Consider the following 20,039-nt stretch of genomic DNA (forward strand, 5'->3'; position numbering starts at 1 on the left):
GTCCCATGCAAATTTGGCAGTCAGGGTCTTTTTTTCCAAATTACCCAATCATCACCATCCCAGGGTTCAGAAGTGTTCTCGTGAACAGTCCAGGGATAGCCAGAGAATATATTCACAGGATTACAGACAGGATTTAAGGGTGGTGGAGATGATGTTCAGAGAGAGGCCTTCGAAATTGCATCCTCAAATACCAGAAATTGGGCATGCCCCTAGCTTCACTGTATTTACTAAGCTAAGTGAACATTCACTTTGCAAAGTGAAATGCCTTTACATCTTTAGTAAATCAGAACAGTAAGTCTATAAAAATATTATTAAAAAAAAGTCTGAAAGAAATTTCCTGGAAAAACTGTGTGTTTTGATGAAAATGGCGTTAAGGCTCTTTCACACTTTTGCATTTACATTGTACTGTGTGTAAATGCATAGTACAACAATACACTGTGTATGCATGTTGCAGTGTATTGCCTTTATTGAAAACAAATGCGCACCCTATAGCTGGTTGCTAAGGAAGGGACCAGGAAGCCGGCCGCCGCATCCTTAACAACCGATGAGTCATCAGCTGTCAGTAGGCTTCCCCGCTGAATGTAAAAAAAAAAATTGCTGGCTAAAAAAAAAATTGTGAAAAAAACAGCATGGGGTCCCCCAAGGTCCATACCAGACCCTTGTGTCTAGTATGGATTCGGAGGGGACCCCCTTCGCCAAATTTAAAAAAAAAAATGGTGTGGGGTCCCCCCAAAATCCATACCAGACCCTTATCTGAGCATGCAGCCCGGCAGGTCAGGAAAGGGAGGGGACGAGTGAACGCCCCCCCTCCTGAACCATACCAGACTCCATGCCCTCAACATGGGGGGATAGGTGCTTTGGGGCAGGGGGCTCTGTGCCCCCCCCACCCCAAAGCACCTTGCCCCCATGTTGATGGGGACAAGGGCCTCTTCCCGACAACCCTTGCCCGGTGATTGTCGGGGTCTGCGGGCGGGGAGGCTTATCGGAATCTTGAAGCCCCCTTTAACAAGGGGACCCCAGATCCCACCCCCCTAATGTGAATGAGTATGGGGTAAGTTGTACACCATACCCATTCACCATAAAAAGTAGGGTAGTGTAAAGAAATACAGTAGACAGTTTTTGACAAGTCTTTTATTTAAAAATATCTTCTCTGCTTCTTCCTCCGGTCTTCCTCCATCTTCTCCCGCATCTTCATCCTCCGGGCTTCTCCTGCTTCTTCTTCTGCTTTTCTTCTTTCTTCTGTCTTCTTTGTCCGGTGTTCTTCTTCCTCTGCCGCCGACAACCCTCCTCCGATGCTGCATCCCGCTCCCGCCGATGACCCTCCCCTGATGCTGCATCCCGCTGATCTGTCCGCACCAATGTCAAACATTTCTTAGATAACGATGGGGGCATGGCCATTGGATTACATCATCTGGAGGCCCCCCTTTTAACGTCACCACCCGGGGCATAATGGGTCCCCATGCTGTTTTTTTTCACAATTTTTTTTTTAGCCGGCAATTTTTTTTTTACATTCAGTGGGAAGCCCTCTGACAGCTGATGACTCATCGGTTGTTAAGGATGAGGTGGCTGGCTTCCCAGCCCCCTCCTTAGCAAGCATTAGCAACCAGCTATATACAGTGTAAAAAATAAAAACGCAAATCGCTGCAAAACTGTGGTAAAAACGCAGTACTTGCGTTTTGGATGCAGGTCTATTGAAGTCTGTTACATTCAAAACACTGCATTTTTCAGGGAAAAAAAGCCCCCAACCCTTTCCAAAAACGCAGAGGCACAAAAATGCATTGATGTGAACATGTTCCATAGGAACTAATGTTAAAAAATTTCCCTGCAAAATGCATCAAAAAAACAAATTAGTGTGAATAGAGACTTACTGTGTTCTAAAAAGATAAAACATTATTTGCTGTGGGCCACTTCACTACTTTTAGTCTAGTTTTTTTTTTTACTTTTCAGAAATCAGCACTACAGAATTCAAATGTATTTTTAAGGTTCCATAGAAAATTATTTTTATTAGTTTTTACTTTTCTGTTTTCAATTGAAGTTTATTAAAGTATTTTGTTATATTTCAAATTTGCTGCATTTTGTTATACCATTGTACAGCATACTAAATTTTACTACATGCAGATGCAAGGTGAGATGACTGCAAGTCTACAGAAGTTTGTATATACACCTAAACCTGCCATAAATGCCATTTTGCGGTAAGATAGTGCAAGCAATAACATTATTAGCCAAAAATAGTTTTATTTACAGTGTTTACCCATTTTATTTGTTTATGGACTAGTGTTTTATCTAATCTTAACATTTTCACTAAATCTATACCTTCAATTGATATATCAACCTATTTACTGGTTTTTTTTGTACCATACCTTTTACCTTTGAACCACAGTTCTTTTTTCCATGTGGATCAACCCTTTTTGCTCTTTACGTTGTTATTTACCTTACTTTTAAATAAAATATGATATTGGTATTCAGAGAGGACTACAGGTGCTCAAAAATCAGAGTGTTCCATCTTGGTTGGTAAAACGTTTTAAATATTTGGATATATCAAGCTTGGTATAAGGGAACTTTATGGCAAACTGTGACCAATCTGAGATGCTTCTAGCTTGGTTATAGTACAACCTTTTAGCAAAATTGTCACATAGAGACAAATGAAAGTCATTTATCCATTCTTGAAAAAGAAAACGTTAATTTTTGGGTATACAATTCAACACACAATTAAAACACACTTATTGATTTAGTATCTATTGAAGAGATTTTCAGTTTCGTTTTTCGTTTTTTGTTCTTTTTTTTTATTTTGATGATTATGGCTTACAGCTAGTGAAAACTCCAAATTCAGTATCTCAGAAAATAAGAATATTACATAAGACTAATAAAAAAAAAAAAAAAAAGTTTTTTTAACCACTTCAGCCCCAGAAGATTTGCCCCCTTAATGACCAGAGCACTTTTTACAATTTGGCACTGCGCTGCTTTAACTGGTAATTGTACGTCATGCAATGCTGTACCCAAACTAAATTTGCATCCCCCCCCCACAAATAGAGCTTTCTTTTGATGGTATTTGCCTCTGTGATTTTCATTTTTTACGATATAAACGGAAAAAGACCAAAAAATTGAAAAAAATGATATTTATTTATATATTGTTCACACATGCCATGGTTATATGTGGAATTACACCCCAAAATACATTCTGCTGCTTCTCCTGAGTATGGGGATACCACATGTGTCAGACTTTTTGGGAGCCTAGCCACGTACAAGACCCTGAAAACCAAACACCGCCTTCAGGATTTCTAAGGGCGTAAATTTTTGATTTCACTCCTCACTACCTATCACAGTTTTGAAGGCCATGAAATGCCAAGATAGCACAAAATCCCCCAAATTACCCCATTTTGCAAAGTAGACACCCCAAGCCATTTGCTGAAAGGCATGTTGAGTCCATGGGATTTTTTATATTTTGCCACAGATCTCACTTTTTGTCACAACGTTTTCAAAATTGAAAAAAAAAAAAAAAAATTTTTCCTTTTCTTTATTTTCAAAAACAAATGAGAGCTGCAAAATACTCACCATGCCTCTTAGCAAATACCTTGGTGTGTCTACTTTTTAAAATGTGTTCATGTGGTGGGGTTTGTGCTATCTTGACATTTCAGGGCCTCCGTAACTGTGATAGGTAGTGAGGAGTAAAATCACAATTTTACGCCCTTAGAAAGCCTGAAGGCGGCGATTGGTTTGTGGGGTCCTGTACGTGGCTAGGTTCCCAAAAAGTCCCACACATGTGGTATCCCCATACTCGGGAGAAGCAGCAGAATGTATTTTGGGGTGTAATTACACATATAACCATGCCCTGTTTGAAAAATATATCATTTAGTGACAACTTTGTGTAAAAAAAATGAAAAATTGTAATTTTCCTGAAACTTGTGGCAAAATATAAAATATTCCATGGACTCAGCATACCTCTCAGCAAATAGCTTTAAGTTTCTACTTTCCAAAAAGGGGTCATTTGGGGGGGATTTGAACTGTCCTGACATTTTATGCACAACATTAGAAGCTTATGTCACACATCAACCACTCTTCTAACCACTTGAAGACAAAGCCCTTTCTGACACTTTTTGCTTACATGAAAAAATTATTTTTTTGCTAGAACTTACTTTGAACCCCCAAACATTATATATTTTTTTTAAAGCAAAGTCCCTACAAATTAAAATGGTGGGTGTTATAATTTTTTTTTCACACAGTATTTGTGCAGCGATTTTCAAACGCAATTTTTCGGGGAAAAAACACTTTTTCATTTTAATGCACTAAAACACACTATATTGCCCAAATGTTTGATGAAATATAAAAGATGATCTTATGCCGAGTACATGGATACCAAAGAGGACATGCTTTAAAATTGCGCACAAATGTGCAACGGCAACAGACTACATACATTTTCAGTGTCTACTGCTAAAATGACTGCCCTCGATCTGACGTTCGCGGTGATACCTCACATGCATGGTGAAATTGCTGTTTACATACAACACAAGACCGACGCTTGCATTCGCCTGTGCGCATGAGCACAGGGGGATAGGGGTGTTTTTTTTATTATTTATTTGGCTTTTTTATTTTATTTTTAAACTGTTCCTTTCATTTTTTTTTTTATCATTTTTATTTGTATCTTAGGGAATGTAAATATCCCCTATGATAGCAATAGGTAGTGACAGGTACTCCTTTTTTAAAAAAAATTTGGGTCTATTAGACCCTAGAACTCTCCTCTACACTTAAAGCATCTGACCACACCAAGATCGGTGTGATAAAATGCTTTCCCAATTTCCCAATGGTGCTGTTTATATCCGGCGAAACCTAAGTCAAGAAATGCTCATAGCTTCCGCTTTCTTAGGTCATAGAGATAGAGATGATTGGAGCCATTCTGGTCTCCTATCAGCTCTATGGTCAGCTGGCGGAAATCACTAGCTGCATTCTCGGGTTCCCTGGTGGGACAGGAAAGCCCGAGAAAACCATGAAGACGGCGGAAGGGGGGGGGGGGGACATTCCCTCCCATTGCCTGTAAAAGCAGTCTAGAGGCTAATTAGTTGCTAGGATTGCTTTTACATGAAAGCCGACCACTGGCTGAAAAGAATGATACCAAGATGAATGATACCATTCTAAGTCCAGCAACATACCAGTACGTTGCTGGTCCTTATTGGACATAAATTGTAATGTTCTTTTTTCATGCAGCCTGTGGGCTGCATGAAAAAAAAAAAAAGAGATTGATCGGTGGGTATGCCCACCATTAGAATACCTTCATGCACCCACATACATGACCATTTTTTTTTTTTAACTGTGGTGGAGTCGCTGATTTATGTATCATGAGAGCAAACACTGTTGCTGTCAAGATAAATAAATCATTGCTGCAGCTGAATGGCTTAACTGAAAAGAAAAGCAAACAATGGTAACAATAAAACATAAACTCAATAAAATAACTTTTTTTTATCGCAATCTGTGCCTAAAAAATATATGCCAAAGCATGGGGGCAATCCACCCCTAATGTTAGGAGCAAATCGCCTCTCCACCCCTGCCCCCATGCTTTGGCATATATGCCCTTTTTTTTAACTGTGGTGGTGAAATCACCTCCTACAGCATTGGAGTCACGGCTTTACATATTGTGGGAGCAAACGCTGTTGCTGTCAGAATAAATAAACCTGTGCTGCAGCTGAATGGCGTACCTGCCAAGCAAATAATGGTTAACAATAAAACAAAGTAACATTACAGTATAACAGTAAGACATACCATACCTGCAAAGCAAATACAATAAAACACAGTAGAAAAAAAATTTATAGTTCTGAAATACAGCAACAATAGAGAGTGAACAATAGAGAGCAAGCATAAGAGAGAGAACAATAGAGAGAGAAGAAAAATAAAACGACAACTCTTTTTGGCTTTTTTTGTGTTTTTTTTTTTTTTCACTTTTATATAAACTGTAAACTGTAACTGTAAACGTTCCAGGTTAGGGTCTCTCAAAATGTGATGGCCATCTCATCTTTGTAAGTGTGCCCTAGGACTGTGTAGTGCTGTACCTTACGATAATACTCCACTAGCGTGTGGTAGCGTTTGAAACAATTACTGATACAGAGACCAGGTTCAGGTCAGGACAGGAGGGACAATAAAAGTGGGTATCACGCCTAAATCTGCGTTTTCTGCAGACACGACATCTTCTTTGGGATGTTCTTTGGGTGGGGTACCAGGGAGGATATATGGAAAATGCTTCTCATGCAGCCAGCTCACTGCATTTGCGTTGGGAAGTTGGGCCACTTGCGCCATTTCCACAATCAAAAAGGTGACAAAAAAGTGGCACGCTTGTGTAATAATTGTCCACGTACAAGTGGTACCCCTTTCTGAATAAGGGTGACTCCCACACAATCTTACCAGCGCTCCCTATGTAGTCTGGGCAGTTCTCTGGCTACACATGACTATCTCTTCCCTCGTAAACCATAAAACTATATGTATAGCCTGTTGCCCTGTCACAGAGCTTATAAATCTTGACCCCATATCTGGCACACTTCCTGGGAAGATACTGTTTGATAGTCAAGTGGTCAGAAAATGTAATCAGGGACTCATCAACGCAGACAACTTGATCGGGAGTAAACAAGACTGCAACCTGTTGGTTGAAGTGGTTTACGAGGGGGCCGAATTTTGTATGGCCGAACAAATCCAGGGTCACCCCGAGGACAACAGAGTTCAATCAAATCAAATACATTGATCCATTCAGACACTATACTACTAAGGGAGGTGTATGGTGAGTGTATGGGTGTTAGCGCTACTGGCACTAATCTGACGCTGCCTGGGGCGGATGCAGACCCTAACTGACGCTAAAACCTGATGTCATCCGCCAGGCAATCAGGAGGTTAAACCTTTAGTCAGCAATATATGGGTACCCTGACGCTATAAAAACCTGACGGTGACAGTAACTAGCTAACTACACACTGACAGGGGGTGATGAAGGGATTACACCTTTATTAGAGGGGTTTGAGGGGGGTCCCTAGACCTATCTGGGCCTACTACTAAGTACCCTCATGCTGATTCTGATTCATGCTGTGTCACAAATGACACCAGTACAGTGATCAAAGAAAAATATGAAAACTGCACTTGGTGACACTGTGACAGGCAGTGAAGGGGTTAACTGGGGGGGGGGGGCAATCAGGGGGTGAAATGTGTGCCTATGTGTACTGTGTCAGTGTAGTGTTGGTGCAACTCACATTTGGATGTCCTTTCTGCTCTCTCTGGAACGGAAAAGAATTTCAGGTAGGGAGATGACATCACTTCCCCTGTCTGTGTTTATACTTACAGGCAGGGGACAGTCTCCCATTCGCCAGAACCGATCACCAGGCCCAGACCAGAAATCTAGTGCACTTCATGCTTCCCTCTGCTGACCAGCTTTATGGTGATGATTTCATTTTCCGGACTTGGCACCTGCCCACACTGCCAAAAGTACCAGCACCAATACCTGGTTTAATGATCATTGTATCACTGTGCTTGATTGGCCAGCAAACTCACCTGACCTAATCCCCAGAGAGAATCTGTGGGGTATTATCAAGAGGAAGATGAGAGACACCAGACCCAACAATGCAGATGAGCTGAAAGCCGCTATCAAAGCAACCTGGGCTTCCATAACACCTCAGCAGTGCCACAGGCTGATCACCTTCATGCCACACTGCATTGATGCAGTAATTTATGCAAAAGAAGCCTTGACAAAGTATTGGTATAGTGCATACTATACCATACATAGACATACTTTTCAGTAAACCCACATTTCTGTATTAAAAATCCTTTTTTTATTGGTCTTATGTAATATTCTGATTTTCTGAGATACTGAATTTTGGGTTTTCACTAGCATCAAAGTTGAAAAAAAGAAATGCTTGAAATATATCACTCTGTGTGTAACACATCTATATAAAATATAAGCGTTCACTTTTTGAATTGAATTAGTGAAATAAATTAACTTTTTGATGATATATTACATATTTTGAGATGCACTTGTGTATATATATATATATATATATATATATATATATATATATATATATATATATATATATATATATACACACACACATGCACACTTATTTAATTATTTGTTATAATGTGTGCTCATTTTTCCTTATGAAGGCCACCATCATTGACAGCTACAGCAGCACAAACAGTGAAACAAGAGCCTTTTCATGGTAATCAAAGAAGTTATACTAATCAGCCACCAGATGGAGCAAGTAGGTTGAATAGGAGCTGCAAAAATAATTCCAGTGTGTCGTTTTTATGACTGAATTCTGCACTAAGTTATGAGATGAGCTAATGATGTTGCTATACACTATAATAAATTGCAACTTGGTAAATTTATTCCATTACATACACTTGATTTTATCATGAGATACAATAAGCAGAGCTAACTTTATTTCATATTGTGCAAGGCATCCAATTGGATGTTAGGTCTAGCTTCATATATCTGTTTCATACCATAGCTCTGAAGATTAACATTTAAATTAATTTGTCAGATTAGATGAAGCAACAATTCACACTAAAGTGAAAAACTACTTCTGAAGGCAAAATCATATGTAAGATAAATTCTTGCAGGTAAACACAGTTATACTTTTTTCAAAAAAGAATACTTTTCAGGATTTCTAAATGTACCAATCTCTTGGTGTATTGCACATATTATTGATGACAATGTTCCCTGATATCTTAGTCAAAAAAGGAAAATGCCATTGTAACCTGATAAAAAGGAGAATATTTTTATTAAGATATTAGGGACGGAAGCACGCGGCTATAGATGTTATAGCTCATTCAGTCTATGCATATCATATTGTTTGAGCTGGCTGTTCCATCCACCCCCCCCCATCCTTTTTATTGGAGGTGTAATCATTATACAGGGGAGATCTACCTCAACACAATATTTTTATACTAATTTACTATATTGCAGTTTTTTTCCCCATGTGTGGTCAGGTGTCCAAGCTGACTGGGGTGTTTCTCTTTATTTCCGGAAGCTGCGACACCTCCTCCCCTGCTCTCTGGGTGCTGGCGGGGCACTCGATGCGTGTCGGCGTCACGCCTTATGCGCCGTGCGTGTGGTGTCACTCTTGGTACCGGCATGTTGTTTGTCCACCTGCTTTTACCATCTGTGAGTGTTTAGGCGCCAACTGCCGAGTGACATTAGCCGCTCGGGTACGGGTGCCACCCCCTCATTGGATACGCAGCGTGACGTTGGAAGGGCCCTGCAGCTGCACAAATATCACTTCTAGGTGGAGCACTCACTCTCCTTGTCCCTTGCTATTCTGCTATTCTGGGACAACATGCACTCTTTTGGATCTTGCTCTCTGCCTCTAGGACCAAGGTACTACTCTTTCTCCCTATTGGGATACTTTAGGTGTTCTTCTGATGTTCACTTTTGTCACCCACTTTTCAGACACCATTTTATCTTTTATATTGCACCTGGGTTTACTTTCATGGTTACCGTATTTTTGGCTTACTGCCTCCACCTAACAGAAGTAACTATATATACTCGTACGTTTCTAATCACCCTCCACAAAAATCTCTTGGAGCGTGTATGGTATCACTCTGCATCCCCTACTGGGGGTTAGCCTTTAGACGCTTGTTAACTGCTGTTTGTGCCGGCCCGTTGCCGCAGGACTATTCTGCCACAGCTCCCGGAAGTTATGTTCCCCACTGCATTCTCAGCTCCTAGTACCGCATTTGGAATCCACATGTTGATTTGCAAGTAAGAATCCCCTCCCCCCTCCTCTTTACCTCCCTTTCCCTTCCCTCCCTACCTCCTTTTTGTAAGCAACTACTAGATTACATTCATCATGTATTCCATTACATGACGAATGTAATCTGGTAGTTGCTTACACCCCGCACCTGCTCTTGATGAGTGGAAGAAATCCACTAAATGCATACAGCTCTTATTGATGCCACATCCAATATAACCCTATGCCTATTACCATATTGAATAAAAGAAATCAACCAGCGCAAATAAGACCTAATACAGCAGCTGAGAGTCAAAATATCAAATCCCAAAAATAAGTCTATCTAGAAAAACAGTACAGTAAGTAAACACGAGACAACACAATCCTAATAAGACAATAAAAATAAAAATGAAACACAGAAACAGTCTATGCTCTTCATATAAAATTATCCTGAGATGATCGACAGAACCCAGCAAGTGTACAGTGATATTAGTGATATATGGATAAAATTGGTGACTTTTGTGACCACCTCCACCACCAAGAATATTGGCCGCTCACCTCAAGCGATTGACCCCTGAGTAAATCAGTCAGGTCAAAACAGAAATTCCCTTTAAGGGGTAAGGTCAACAGGATCACATACTGGTAATGGATAAATGCCGGTAGCTTGCTTAATCACAGGAATTTCACAATGTTTCTAAGCATTTTAAGTTGGTCCATGATCAAAGCCCCAGAGGTCTCAAAATCTGGGGCATTGAGAGGGTTATAAAACATTGGAGAGGTGGCAATTTCATTCATCAGCTCAGCCGCAGGGAATCTCATTGGATTCATGAAACCAAGGGTCTCGTGTTGGGAGGCCTGAATGACGAGTTTGATATTAATTGTTTTATATCGGTAGATATCATTTTTTATTATTTTTAATTTTAAAATGTATATTTTGCCATTTTTGCTATACAGTTGTCTTTCATTAGGTTTGTGCATTTTTGTGAATATGATGGGTGACCTACAAGAATTAGCAGGGACGCGGGATGGCGTGTATACATGTTTTTTAAGTATAATTACTTATAAGTAATATTCCGATTGTAGCTACAGTCATGTTTCTATGAAACAGTGCTGTTTTTGGTATTTTTGTAGTTTTTACTATATTGGAGTCAGGGTTCTTTTTTAGTGAGCTTCATTACCTTTAGATGCCACTGCCATGTTTTGTTGTTCATTGGTTGCCAGGGTGATTGGTGTACACTCACTTCCATCGGCCAGACAGGTCAGCTGACATTGTTTATAAAGCGGGTGGCTTGCGTCATGCCATCCCCCGAGCAGTGCAAACATTACTGCACACAGCCACTGCCAGCCCCACTGCTAATATAACCTTTAGTATATACTGTATGCCCTTTTGTAAAATTCTTCTTCTAAATACTAATATATATATTTTATATTTATTAAAAACATATTTTTAATTATACATCTTGTTTAGTAAAAGTTAACAACAGTACATCAAAATTACAAAGTATAACAAATTTAAAAGTACATAACATCAAAATACCCTTGACATCACATAAGGCATGGCGGACATAGGGCTACCCATTAATAGTGTCAGGCTAGCTGCCATGCATAGTTGCATGGACACCTGACATGTTTTGGACTGTTTGTAAGTCCTTCTTTAGAGGTATTTATCAAATGGGTATCATTGAATTCTAAAATACAAACATATTGTATTAGTAGGTAGCATAGTTAATATATTAATCAGTAAAGAACAGATTCTACACCAGACTGTATCTATTATAGAGTATTTTAGTATATACATTATATAGGCTGCAAATAGTACTTACAAAAGAGCATAGTACACACTGACTGAATGCCAAGGTGTTGGCTGTGCTGGGTGGGAAAGCTTGACTGTAGGCCCACTGGTATCGTGGCCAGAAGGGGTGCCTGATGGTAGCAGGGCTGAACACAAAAGGACCCCAGAAAGGGATGCTACCCAAAAAAAGGACCATCAATCAGTCAGGAATGTCTTAAATAAGGTATATCTTTAGGGGGTACTTGTAGAGGAATACTGGATTGTTAGAGAGAGTAAGCATAAATGTCAGAAAAGGTGAGTATTTGTTATTGGACAAATATAAGGGCAGTATAAAATGGGAGAGAGTTTACTGGCCCATATTAACCAATAGACAGATTCCCCAGTCATAAAGATCAGAATAGTAAAAAGAAGTTGGTGATGGGAGTGTCCCAAAATCATACCTGTGTTGTTTACCACTGCAGTGTGTCCTTTAGATCGCCAGCCACAAGCTATAATGGCTGGCCCGCTTGGAGAAGAGATTAAATACCTACCCAATGAAGTAATATTGACTCCACCACTCAGGTAGATCCAAGCCCAAATACATGCGTCCTTAACCTCCAGACTTGAAGGAAGAGCCCCAGGTGCTGGCTAATGCCTGTATAGGTAATAATGAATGAAGAAGCCTGGACAGCCGCACACCGGAAGAAATTTCATATGCCTTTAATCGTAGAACAGGAACATGAAGTACACAAGACACCACGGCAGAGTAGTACAGAATAACAGTTGACGCGTTTCACACTTAAACTGAGTGCTTACTCATAGCTGACGAAACATTTCTTCATAGCATGAAGAAACATGACTACTGTATATACTTGAGTATAAGCCAAGTTTTATAGCACATTTTTTTTTGTGCTGAAAGTGCCCCCCTCGGCTTATACTCGAGTCAAGCACTTTTCTGGTGCAAAGAATGACATTTTCTGAACTGACTTTGGGGCCCCGTATCTCAGGACCACTTGGTGCTAGGAACCTCAAATTTGGTGTGCAAACCCAATGGAACTAGCACTACAACATATCCAAGGTGGGGTTCCTAGCACCAAGTGGCCCCGAGATATGGAGCCCCAAATTCGGTCAACTGTGTCTATCTGCAGCAATGTCATTTCGGGATCCTTTGGGTCCAGAGACCCCAAATTTTGGCTGAAGCTAAGGGGCATCTAGGAACCCTTAACTACCAAGTTTGAAGTTCGGGGGACCTATGGCTGCAAATGGGCACAGTGAGGCATGCAAATGGGCACAGTGAGGCTGCAAATGGGCATTGTTGACCCTCTTTTCCACTTACAGTAGCTGCGCATTTCTAGCATTCATAAATTTTCCCAGTTTTTTGTGGTAAAATTAGGTGCCTCGGCTTTTACTCGAGTATATACGATATGTATAAAGCATGAATCTGGTGATGAACTAAAATAAAAAATGTGAAAGTAAGAATAGTGTTTATTAAATAATCAAAGTAAATAATAATAATCTAAAATATGTATGAAGTGTATGCGATGGGGACGGAAAATATTAGACCCCCTTAAATTTTTCACTCGTTATATTGCAGCCATTTGCTAAAATCATTTAAGTTCATTTTTTTTTCCTCATTAATGTACACACAGCAACCCATATTGACAGAAGAATACAGAATTGTTGACATTTTTGCAGATTTATTAAAAGAGAAAAACTGAAATATCACGTGGTCCTAAGTATTCAGACCCTTTGCTTAGTATTTAGTAGAAGCACCCTTTTGATCTAATACACCCATGAGTCTTTTTGGGAAAGATGCAACCATTTTTTCCCACCTGGATTTGGGGATCCGCTGCCATTCCTCCTTGCAGATCCTCTCCAGTTCTGTCAGTTTGGATGGTAAACGTTGGTGGACAGCCATTTTTAGGTCTCTCCAGATATGCTCAATTGGGTTTAAGTCAGGGCTCTGGCTGGGCCATTCAAGAACAGTCACGGAGTTGTTGTGAAGCCACTCCTTTATTATCTTAGCTGTGTGCTTAGGGTCATTGTCTTGTTGGAAGGTAAACCTTTGGCCCAGTCTGAGGTCCTGAGCATTTTGGAGAAGGTTTTCGTCCAGGATATCCCTGTACTTGGCCACATTCATCTTTCCCTCGATTGCAACCAGTCGTCCTGTCCCTGCAGGTGAAAAACACCCCCACAGCATGATACTGCCACCACCATGCTTCACTGTTGGGACTGTATTGTACAGGTGATGAGCCGTGCCTGGTTTTCTCCACACATACCGCTTAGAATTAAGACCAAAAAGTTCTATCTTGGTCTCATCAGACCAGAGAATCCTGTTTCTCACCATCTTGGAGTCCTTCAGGTGTTTTTTAGCAAACTCCATGTGGGCTTTCATGTGTCTTGCACTGAGGAGAGGCTTCCGTCGGGCCACTCTGCCATAAAGCCCCGACTGGTGGAGGGCTGCAGTGATGGTTGACTTTCTACAACTTTCTCACATCTCCCGACTGCATCTCTGGAGCTCAGCCACAGTGATCTTTGGGTTCTTCTTTACCTCTCTCACCAAGGCTCTTCTCCCCCGATAGCTCAGTTTGGCCGGACGGCCAGCTCTAGAAAGGGTTCTGGTTGTCCCAAACGTCTTCCATTTAAGGATTATGGAGGCCACTGTGCTCTTAGAAACCTTAAGTGCAGCAGAATTTTTTTTGTAACCTTGGCCAGATCTATGCCTTGCCACAATTCTGTCTCTGAGCTCTTCAGGCAGTTCCTTTGATCTCATGATTCTCATTTACTCTGACATGTACTGTGAGCTGTAAGGCCTTATATAGACAGGTGTGTGGCTTTCCTAATGAAGTCCAAGTCAGTATAATCAAACACAGCTGGACTCAAATGAAGGTGTAGAACCATCTCAAGGATGATCAGAAGAAATGGACAGCACCTGAGTATAATACTTAGGACCATGTGATATTTCAGTTTTTCTTTTTTTAATAAGCTTGCAAAAATGTCAACAATTCTGTGTTTTTCTGTCAATATGGGGTGCTGTGTGTACATTAATGAGGAAAAAAAAATGAACCTAAATGACTTTAGCAAATGGCTGCAATATAACAAAGAGTGAAAAATTTAAGGGGGTCTGAATACTTTCCGTCCCCACTGTAAATACAAAAAGTGATGTTCTGAGGGCCCGCTGAGCCCAGAAATAGTGTTTATAATAAAACGTGAATGAAAATAAAATAAATAACCACAACCCCCAAAAGAAAAAAAAGGGGGAGAAGAAGAAAGTGAATGGAGCATGACAAATGCAAAAAATAAAATGTAATAACAATAATAATGGATATATGTCATAAAGGATATGTCCATAATATGAGATAAATCTGTATAAATAAATGCTTAAACATAAAATTTGGGCACAGAAATGTCTACAGGATAATAAGTTGACGTCAGTGGGTATGTGTAAGGCCATCAAAGAGAAAACAAAAAGGAAAAAAGGGCTCATAGTAATGGTAGATATATAAAGTGTAAAACTACCCAAATATTTAATTTAATAAAGATAGCTATTTGTTGACATGTATACTATGTATTTCGAAGAAGACACAATAAACTAAACAAGTGCCGTGATCTCAGTGGCTGAAAGAAAAAGTAAACACAAACATCTGTACAAGTAATCCGTGGCAATATGGCCCATGATCTAAAGAAAAAACAAATATATCAAAAACAAGCATTCAAAAAATAATAAAAATGGGCATATCGACATATAAGAACATCATATGCAAGGGTTAATACCGTGCTTATAGGACAGTCATAAGCTATAAACTTCAAAATCCTTATACAGATGTGTTGTCAAAAGTTCGATGATTAAAAGTGTGTGAAAAATAACTGTCCTGAACCAGAATGAAGAAGAATGGACATCCGTATAGTATATTTAATGATAATACTTAACCGGGCCCCATAAATAGAACTCTCTTAAATGGCTCTGTATGTAAAACAAAGGAAAACCGTTCCAAGATTATGTATAATTATTATAGGCTGTACTTATGTATAAATGTAAGTATAAATATAAATGAATGGAAATGGTACCTATTAACAAACAGCTTGAGAGGCAACCTAAAAAGCAGCGTCTAACATGGAGTCATTAAAAAAGAACAAAAGGAAAAAGGTGGAGGGGCTAAGACAAGAAAGAGTTGTGTCCATAGACACAGCGATGTCTGAATTGGAAGAATATTACTGTATGTCAGCCTTAGCGATTGGTCTAGTAAAACTGAAACTAGAGCTGAAACTAATGAAGGCATGGAAAATTAAGGTTGAGGGAAAGAAAAGGTGAAGAAATAGGTCCGTCAGACCAAGCAAACCAGTATGAACACTGGATCGGATGGAAAGACAAACAAAGTAACAGTGAAAAGGTGCATAAATCCTAGAGGACAAAAAACAAAAAACGGAAAGCAAAGGACAGAAAGCAGAGAACAGAGGAATGCGGCAGGTACAAGCTTAATCAATAGTGGGAAACATCTCATTCAAGATTCAAGCCTGGCGGAATTCTAGTGTTCAAAGAAAATATTCAGTATACTTCACGTTTGCAAAGTAACTGGAATCTGTCTCCTCCCCTAATGGGAGTCACAATCTTTTCAATGAGGCTTGATACATCTTTATGATGTACAAAAATCCAATGTTTGGCTACATTAGTTTAACCTATCCTTCTCAATGTCATGTAAATGGTTATACAGTCGATCTCTAAGACAGAGTGTCGTCCGACCTACATATTGGATTTGGCAAATTTCACAGGTAATGACATATACCAGATATTGAGTATTATAATTAATAAAAGAAGAGATGTTAAAGGTTCTACCATTGGTGCAAGACTGGATATATTTACCTTTTTTAATGTGGCAACAATAATTACAGCTTTTTTACCACATTTGAAGTTCCCTGTGAAACTTAACCAATTTGACCTCGACTGACCAGTCAAAAATAGACTAGGTGAGAGGAAACAACCTAGGGTAGGTGCTCTCACATCCAGGAATTCAATGGTGTTGACCTGTAGAACCCCCGTGAATCTCAAATTTAAAGTATTATCATTGAAATATGAGAGCCAGGTGTTAAGATCTGCATTCTCATCAGATGTGATGAACAGGAGATCATCAATAAAACGTCAGAAAAACACCGTATCCAAACGGCAGGGGCTATCCTGTCCAAAGATGCGAGACCTCTCCCACCAACCCATGAATAAGTTGGCTAATGAGGGGAAAACTTTGCCCCCATAGAGGCCCCGCATCTCTGGAGGTAATAGCGTCCGTCAAAGAAATTGTGTGTTAACAGGTACTCCAGGGCTTGTAAAATAAAATCCTGGAGTACCAAAGAAAACCTGCCTGACCTTTTTATAAAACAAGCAACTGCTTGGAGACCCAGGTGGTGTGGGATACTGGAATATAGACTGGTAACATCACAACTGATCCACCTATAATTATCTTCCCATTGGAGTTTATCAAGCAATTGCTTGGTATCCCTCAGGTAACCCGGCAAGCTGGTGGTTAAGGGCTGAAGCTGAGCGTCTACCCATTCACCCAAGTGAGCCTATGCCAGCGACAATGGGTCGTCCTGTAAGGGGATTTAACCCCTTATGGACCTTGGGCAAATGGTGAAAAACCGGCATGATGGGATACTCCGGAATTAACAATTCCTTATCTTTCTGAGAAAAAAGACCTTCCTGTACTGCCCTATCAAGGAGGGCAGATATTTTTTTTCTTAAAGGGGGATATAGGGTTGGATGTGAGTGGTTGATATATGTGTGTATCAGATAACTGGTGTAAAGCCTCTTGATTATATGTTTCTGAATCTAATACCACTACAATACCACCCTTGTCTGCATGCCTAATAACAATGCTGTCATCTGCTGTTAACCTTTTAAGTGCTAATCTCTCATCCGAGGTTAAATTATCAGCGACAGGTCTCTTATGGCAACTACGAGCTAGGCGAGTCAAATGACCCTGTACCATTTTTTGGAATAGATCCAAATCCTTCCCCCTAGATGCCACTGGATAAAAATCCGATCTAATTTTAAACGATATTTTATTTTGTGCATCAATGGGATCTGTGGGGGGATGGATCTGACTCCTCGGCTAAGTCGATCAAGTCATGTAATGCACAGACTTCAGTAAACATTTTAGGTGAAGGGAGAGGCTCACCTGTATCACAAGCACCCAAAGAGACTTCCTCTCCTTCTGGTGGAAGGTCAAAATAATGTTTTCTGAGGGTTAAGATACGTGAAAATTTGTTAACGTCCAGAATGGTCCCAAACTAGTCAAAATGTCTGTTTGGACAAAAGTTCAAACCTTTCGCCAAAAGGCTTATTTCCTCTTCTTTCATGGTTCTTTTGGAGATGTTGAGAACACTGATTTATTTCTTTGTTTTGCCTCGCAGAGTATAATGTACGTTGCTTGGAGTTCTTGTGCCGCCTCTCCTTGTTTTTTATGGATGATTTCTTCTTCTTTGTGTGGCTGGACCCGCGAGGGTTTCCAGGGCTCCGGTCGCTGTACTACTCTGCCGTGGTGTCTTGTGTACTTCATGTTCCTGTTCTACGATTAAAGGCATATGAAATTTCTTCCGGTGTGCGGCTGTCCAGGCTTCTTCATTCATTATTATAAATACCTACCCAGGTTGTTCAATTACCGGATCGCCAATTTCACGAATGGAATCAGCTGGTTGATGGTCGCAGAATGCTGACGCCTTGGTTGATAGCACCCAGCATCCAAAGGGAGTACCCCAGTGTCATGGTGTGCGGCGGCAGCATGCACGCAAGGGGCAGGATCACGTCCCGCGTCATCACACCGCCATCGCGCCACGGCTGTCCCGTCGCGCTCCAGACTGGGGCGCAAACAGGAAGAGAGCCCCAGGTCTACACTCGGAGCCCGCAAGGCACTCAGGCCAGAAAATAGGTCCACCCATGCCCAGAAAGGAGGGCACAGGGAGGACCTGGGCACGTTGTGTGGTGCAGATATGGGCCACCTCCCGCACAGACCACCGGCCTATCCGGGACCTCACCACGCATGCCCAGTCAGTGGAGACCTAGAGTAAGGCAAATTGGCATATTGATATGAGGACGTACAGTAAAAGAGTTTTTTTCTACACCTAAAACATGATTTAAAAATTAATAAACTCCATCATTTTTGGATTTGTTGAAAGAATACAGACATGTAGATACTTTCTGTTATAAGAGAGTTCTGCTCTGTTTCATAAAGCAGGTTCAGTGGAGGGCTTATTTGTACCTTTTAGCCCAGGTCACCATAACCTGTCTGGTTATACAATTGTGTTGTTCCCCAGGTCCTACTCCATAGGAACAATTGTTTCCCTGTAGTGCACTGATAATGGCCAACAAGCCAGAAACCGCTGTATGCAGTTTGGAATAAATGGCTCTGTAATATTATGCTATGTCTATAATATTATGTTGGATCTGTGCTATAAACCAGCATTTCTCTATGTATAGTTGACCAAAGCTCATAAAGGAATGGTTTGCACGGTTCTACCCATTATTCTAAAATAAGAAATAATTACTTATTTTTAGTTTTGAGTCTATTGAGCAAAAACATTTTGCAAATTGTACATTAATGTACATAAAACCACAGTAAAACCAGTTGAAAGTGCATGTGAAATACAAACATTTTCAAATGCATTGGTTTAAGCAAGCCTGTATTGAAATGCTGCTGCTTTTAGCAGCCAATAAGCATAATCATACTAGCTGAAGTCTCATATTCTGCAATATGCAGAATTATTGGCTCTCTCTGGCTGAAGGTCTCAATTTTCTAAAAACAGTGCATGATGGGGGCAGCCCACAATTCTCAAACTGAGGGTTATAAATAATCTTAGAGATTCTTTGAAGTGCAGTTGTTCAAAATAATGTTACTTTAAGTAGTATGTTGTACAGTGTTGTACAGTGTACACTGAATTGTATTTATGTCTTGGTTCGCCAGGTTGCATGTATTCTCTGAACAAAGGTTTTGGAAATCAGCAGAGTAAAAACATTACGGAATATCAGAACAATTTTATTGAGGAAGGCAACTACAGTGCATGGCCTGTGGAATCTGCCAGTGTGACGTTTGATTTAGGAGACGATGTCTGGGATGATTTCGATGATGACAGTTTGCCTGTCGACAACAGTTTTCTGACATCAGTGGAAACACCTGTTTTAGGTAAAAATAACATAAAATTCAAAAGTTTATTTTTATTTGTTGTAGGAATTCAAAAGTGATTTGAGTTTGGATTCTGAGGGCAGAAAGTGTTTTGTATTGTTGGAAAAGGGGCATAACAGTGAGTGCACAATCATTTTCATACATCATTTGCATACATAGGTGTAAAAATGTACAATCTTTCCTTTTCCTCCCAATAATGTTTTTAGCTCTGGCCTCCATTTATAGGTAATGAAACTTCATGTCCCTACCCTTTTGTCTTAAAGTGGACCTTGCATCAAAATTCAGCTGCAAAATCTAGCCCCTGATGAATTTCCCCCAAGCAACGGTGATTTTACTGGGTCCTCTCCTGCGATCCTTTTGAATCACATTTGAGATTTGGGTTATTCAGCTTTCCCAGGACCC

At 40.2% G+C, this 20,039-nt stretch overlaps 1 protein-coding gene across 1 annotated transcript in view; it reads left to right on the top strand.

The window, feature by feature from the left end:
• HFM1 (helicase for meiosis 1) overlaps positions 1 to 19,709 on the top strand; it is a 441,821-nt gene extending 422,112 nt beyond the window's left edge. Inside the window, exons 31-33 of the mRNA XM_073592028.1 lie at positions 2,119 to 2,192; positions 8,128 to 8,225; positions 19,419 to 19,709. Of these exons, the coding sequence (XP_073448129.1) occupies positions 2,119 to 2,192; positions 8,128 to 8,225; positions 19,419 to 19,696 (450 nt within the window). The 3' untranslated portion in view covers positions 19,697 to 19,709. The remainder of the gene's footprint in view (positions 1 to 2,118; positions 2,193 to 8,127; positions 8,226 to 19,418) is intronic.
• Positions 19,710 to 20,039: the final 330 nt, after the last annotated feature.

This window comes from Aquarana catesbeiana, linkage group LG07 (assembly GCF_042186555.1).
Source record: "Aquarana catesbeiana isolate 2022-GZ linkage group LG07, ASM4218655v1, whole genome shotgun sequence".
NCBI lineage: Eukaryota > Metazoa > Chordata > Amphibia > Anura > Ranidae > Aquarana > Aquarana catesbeiana.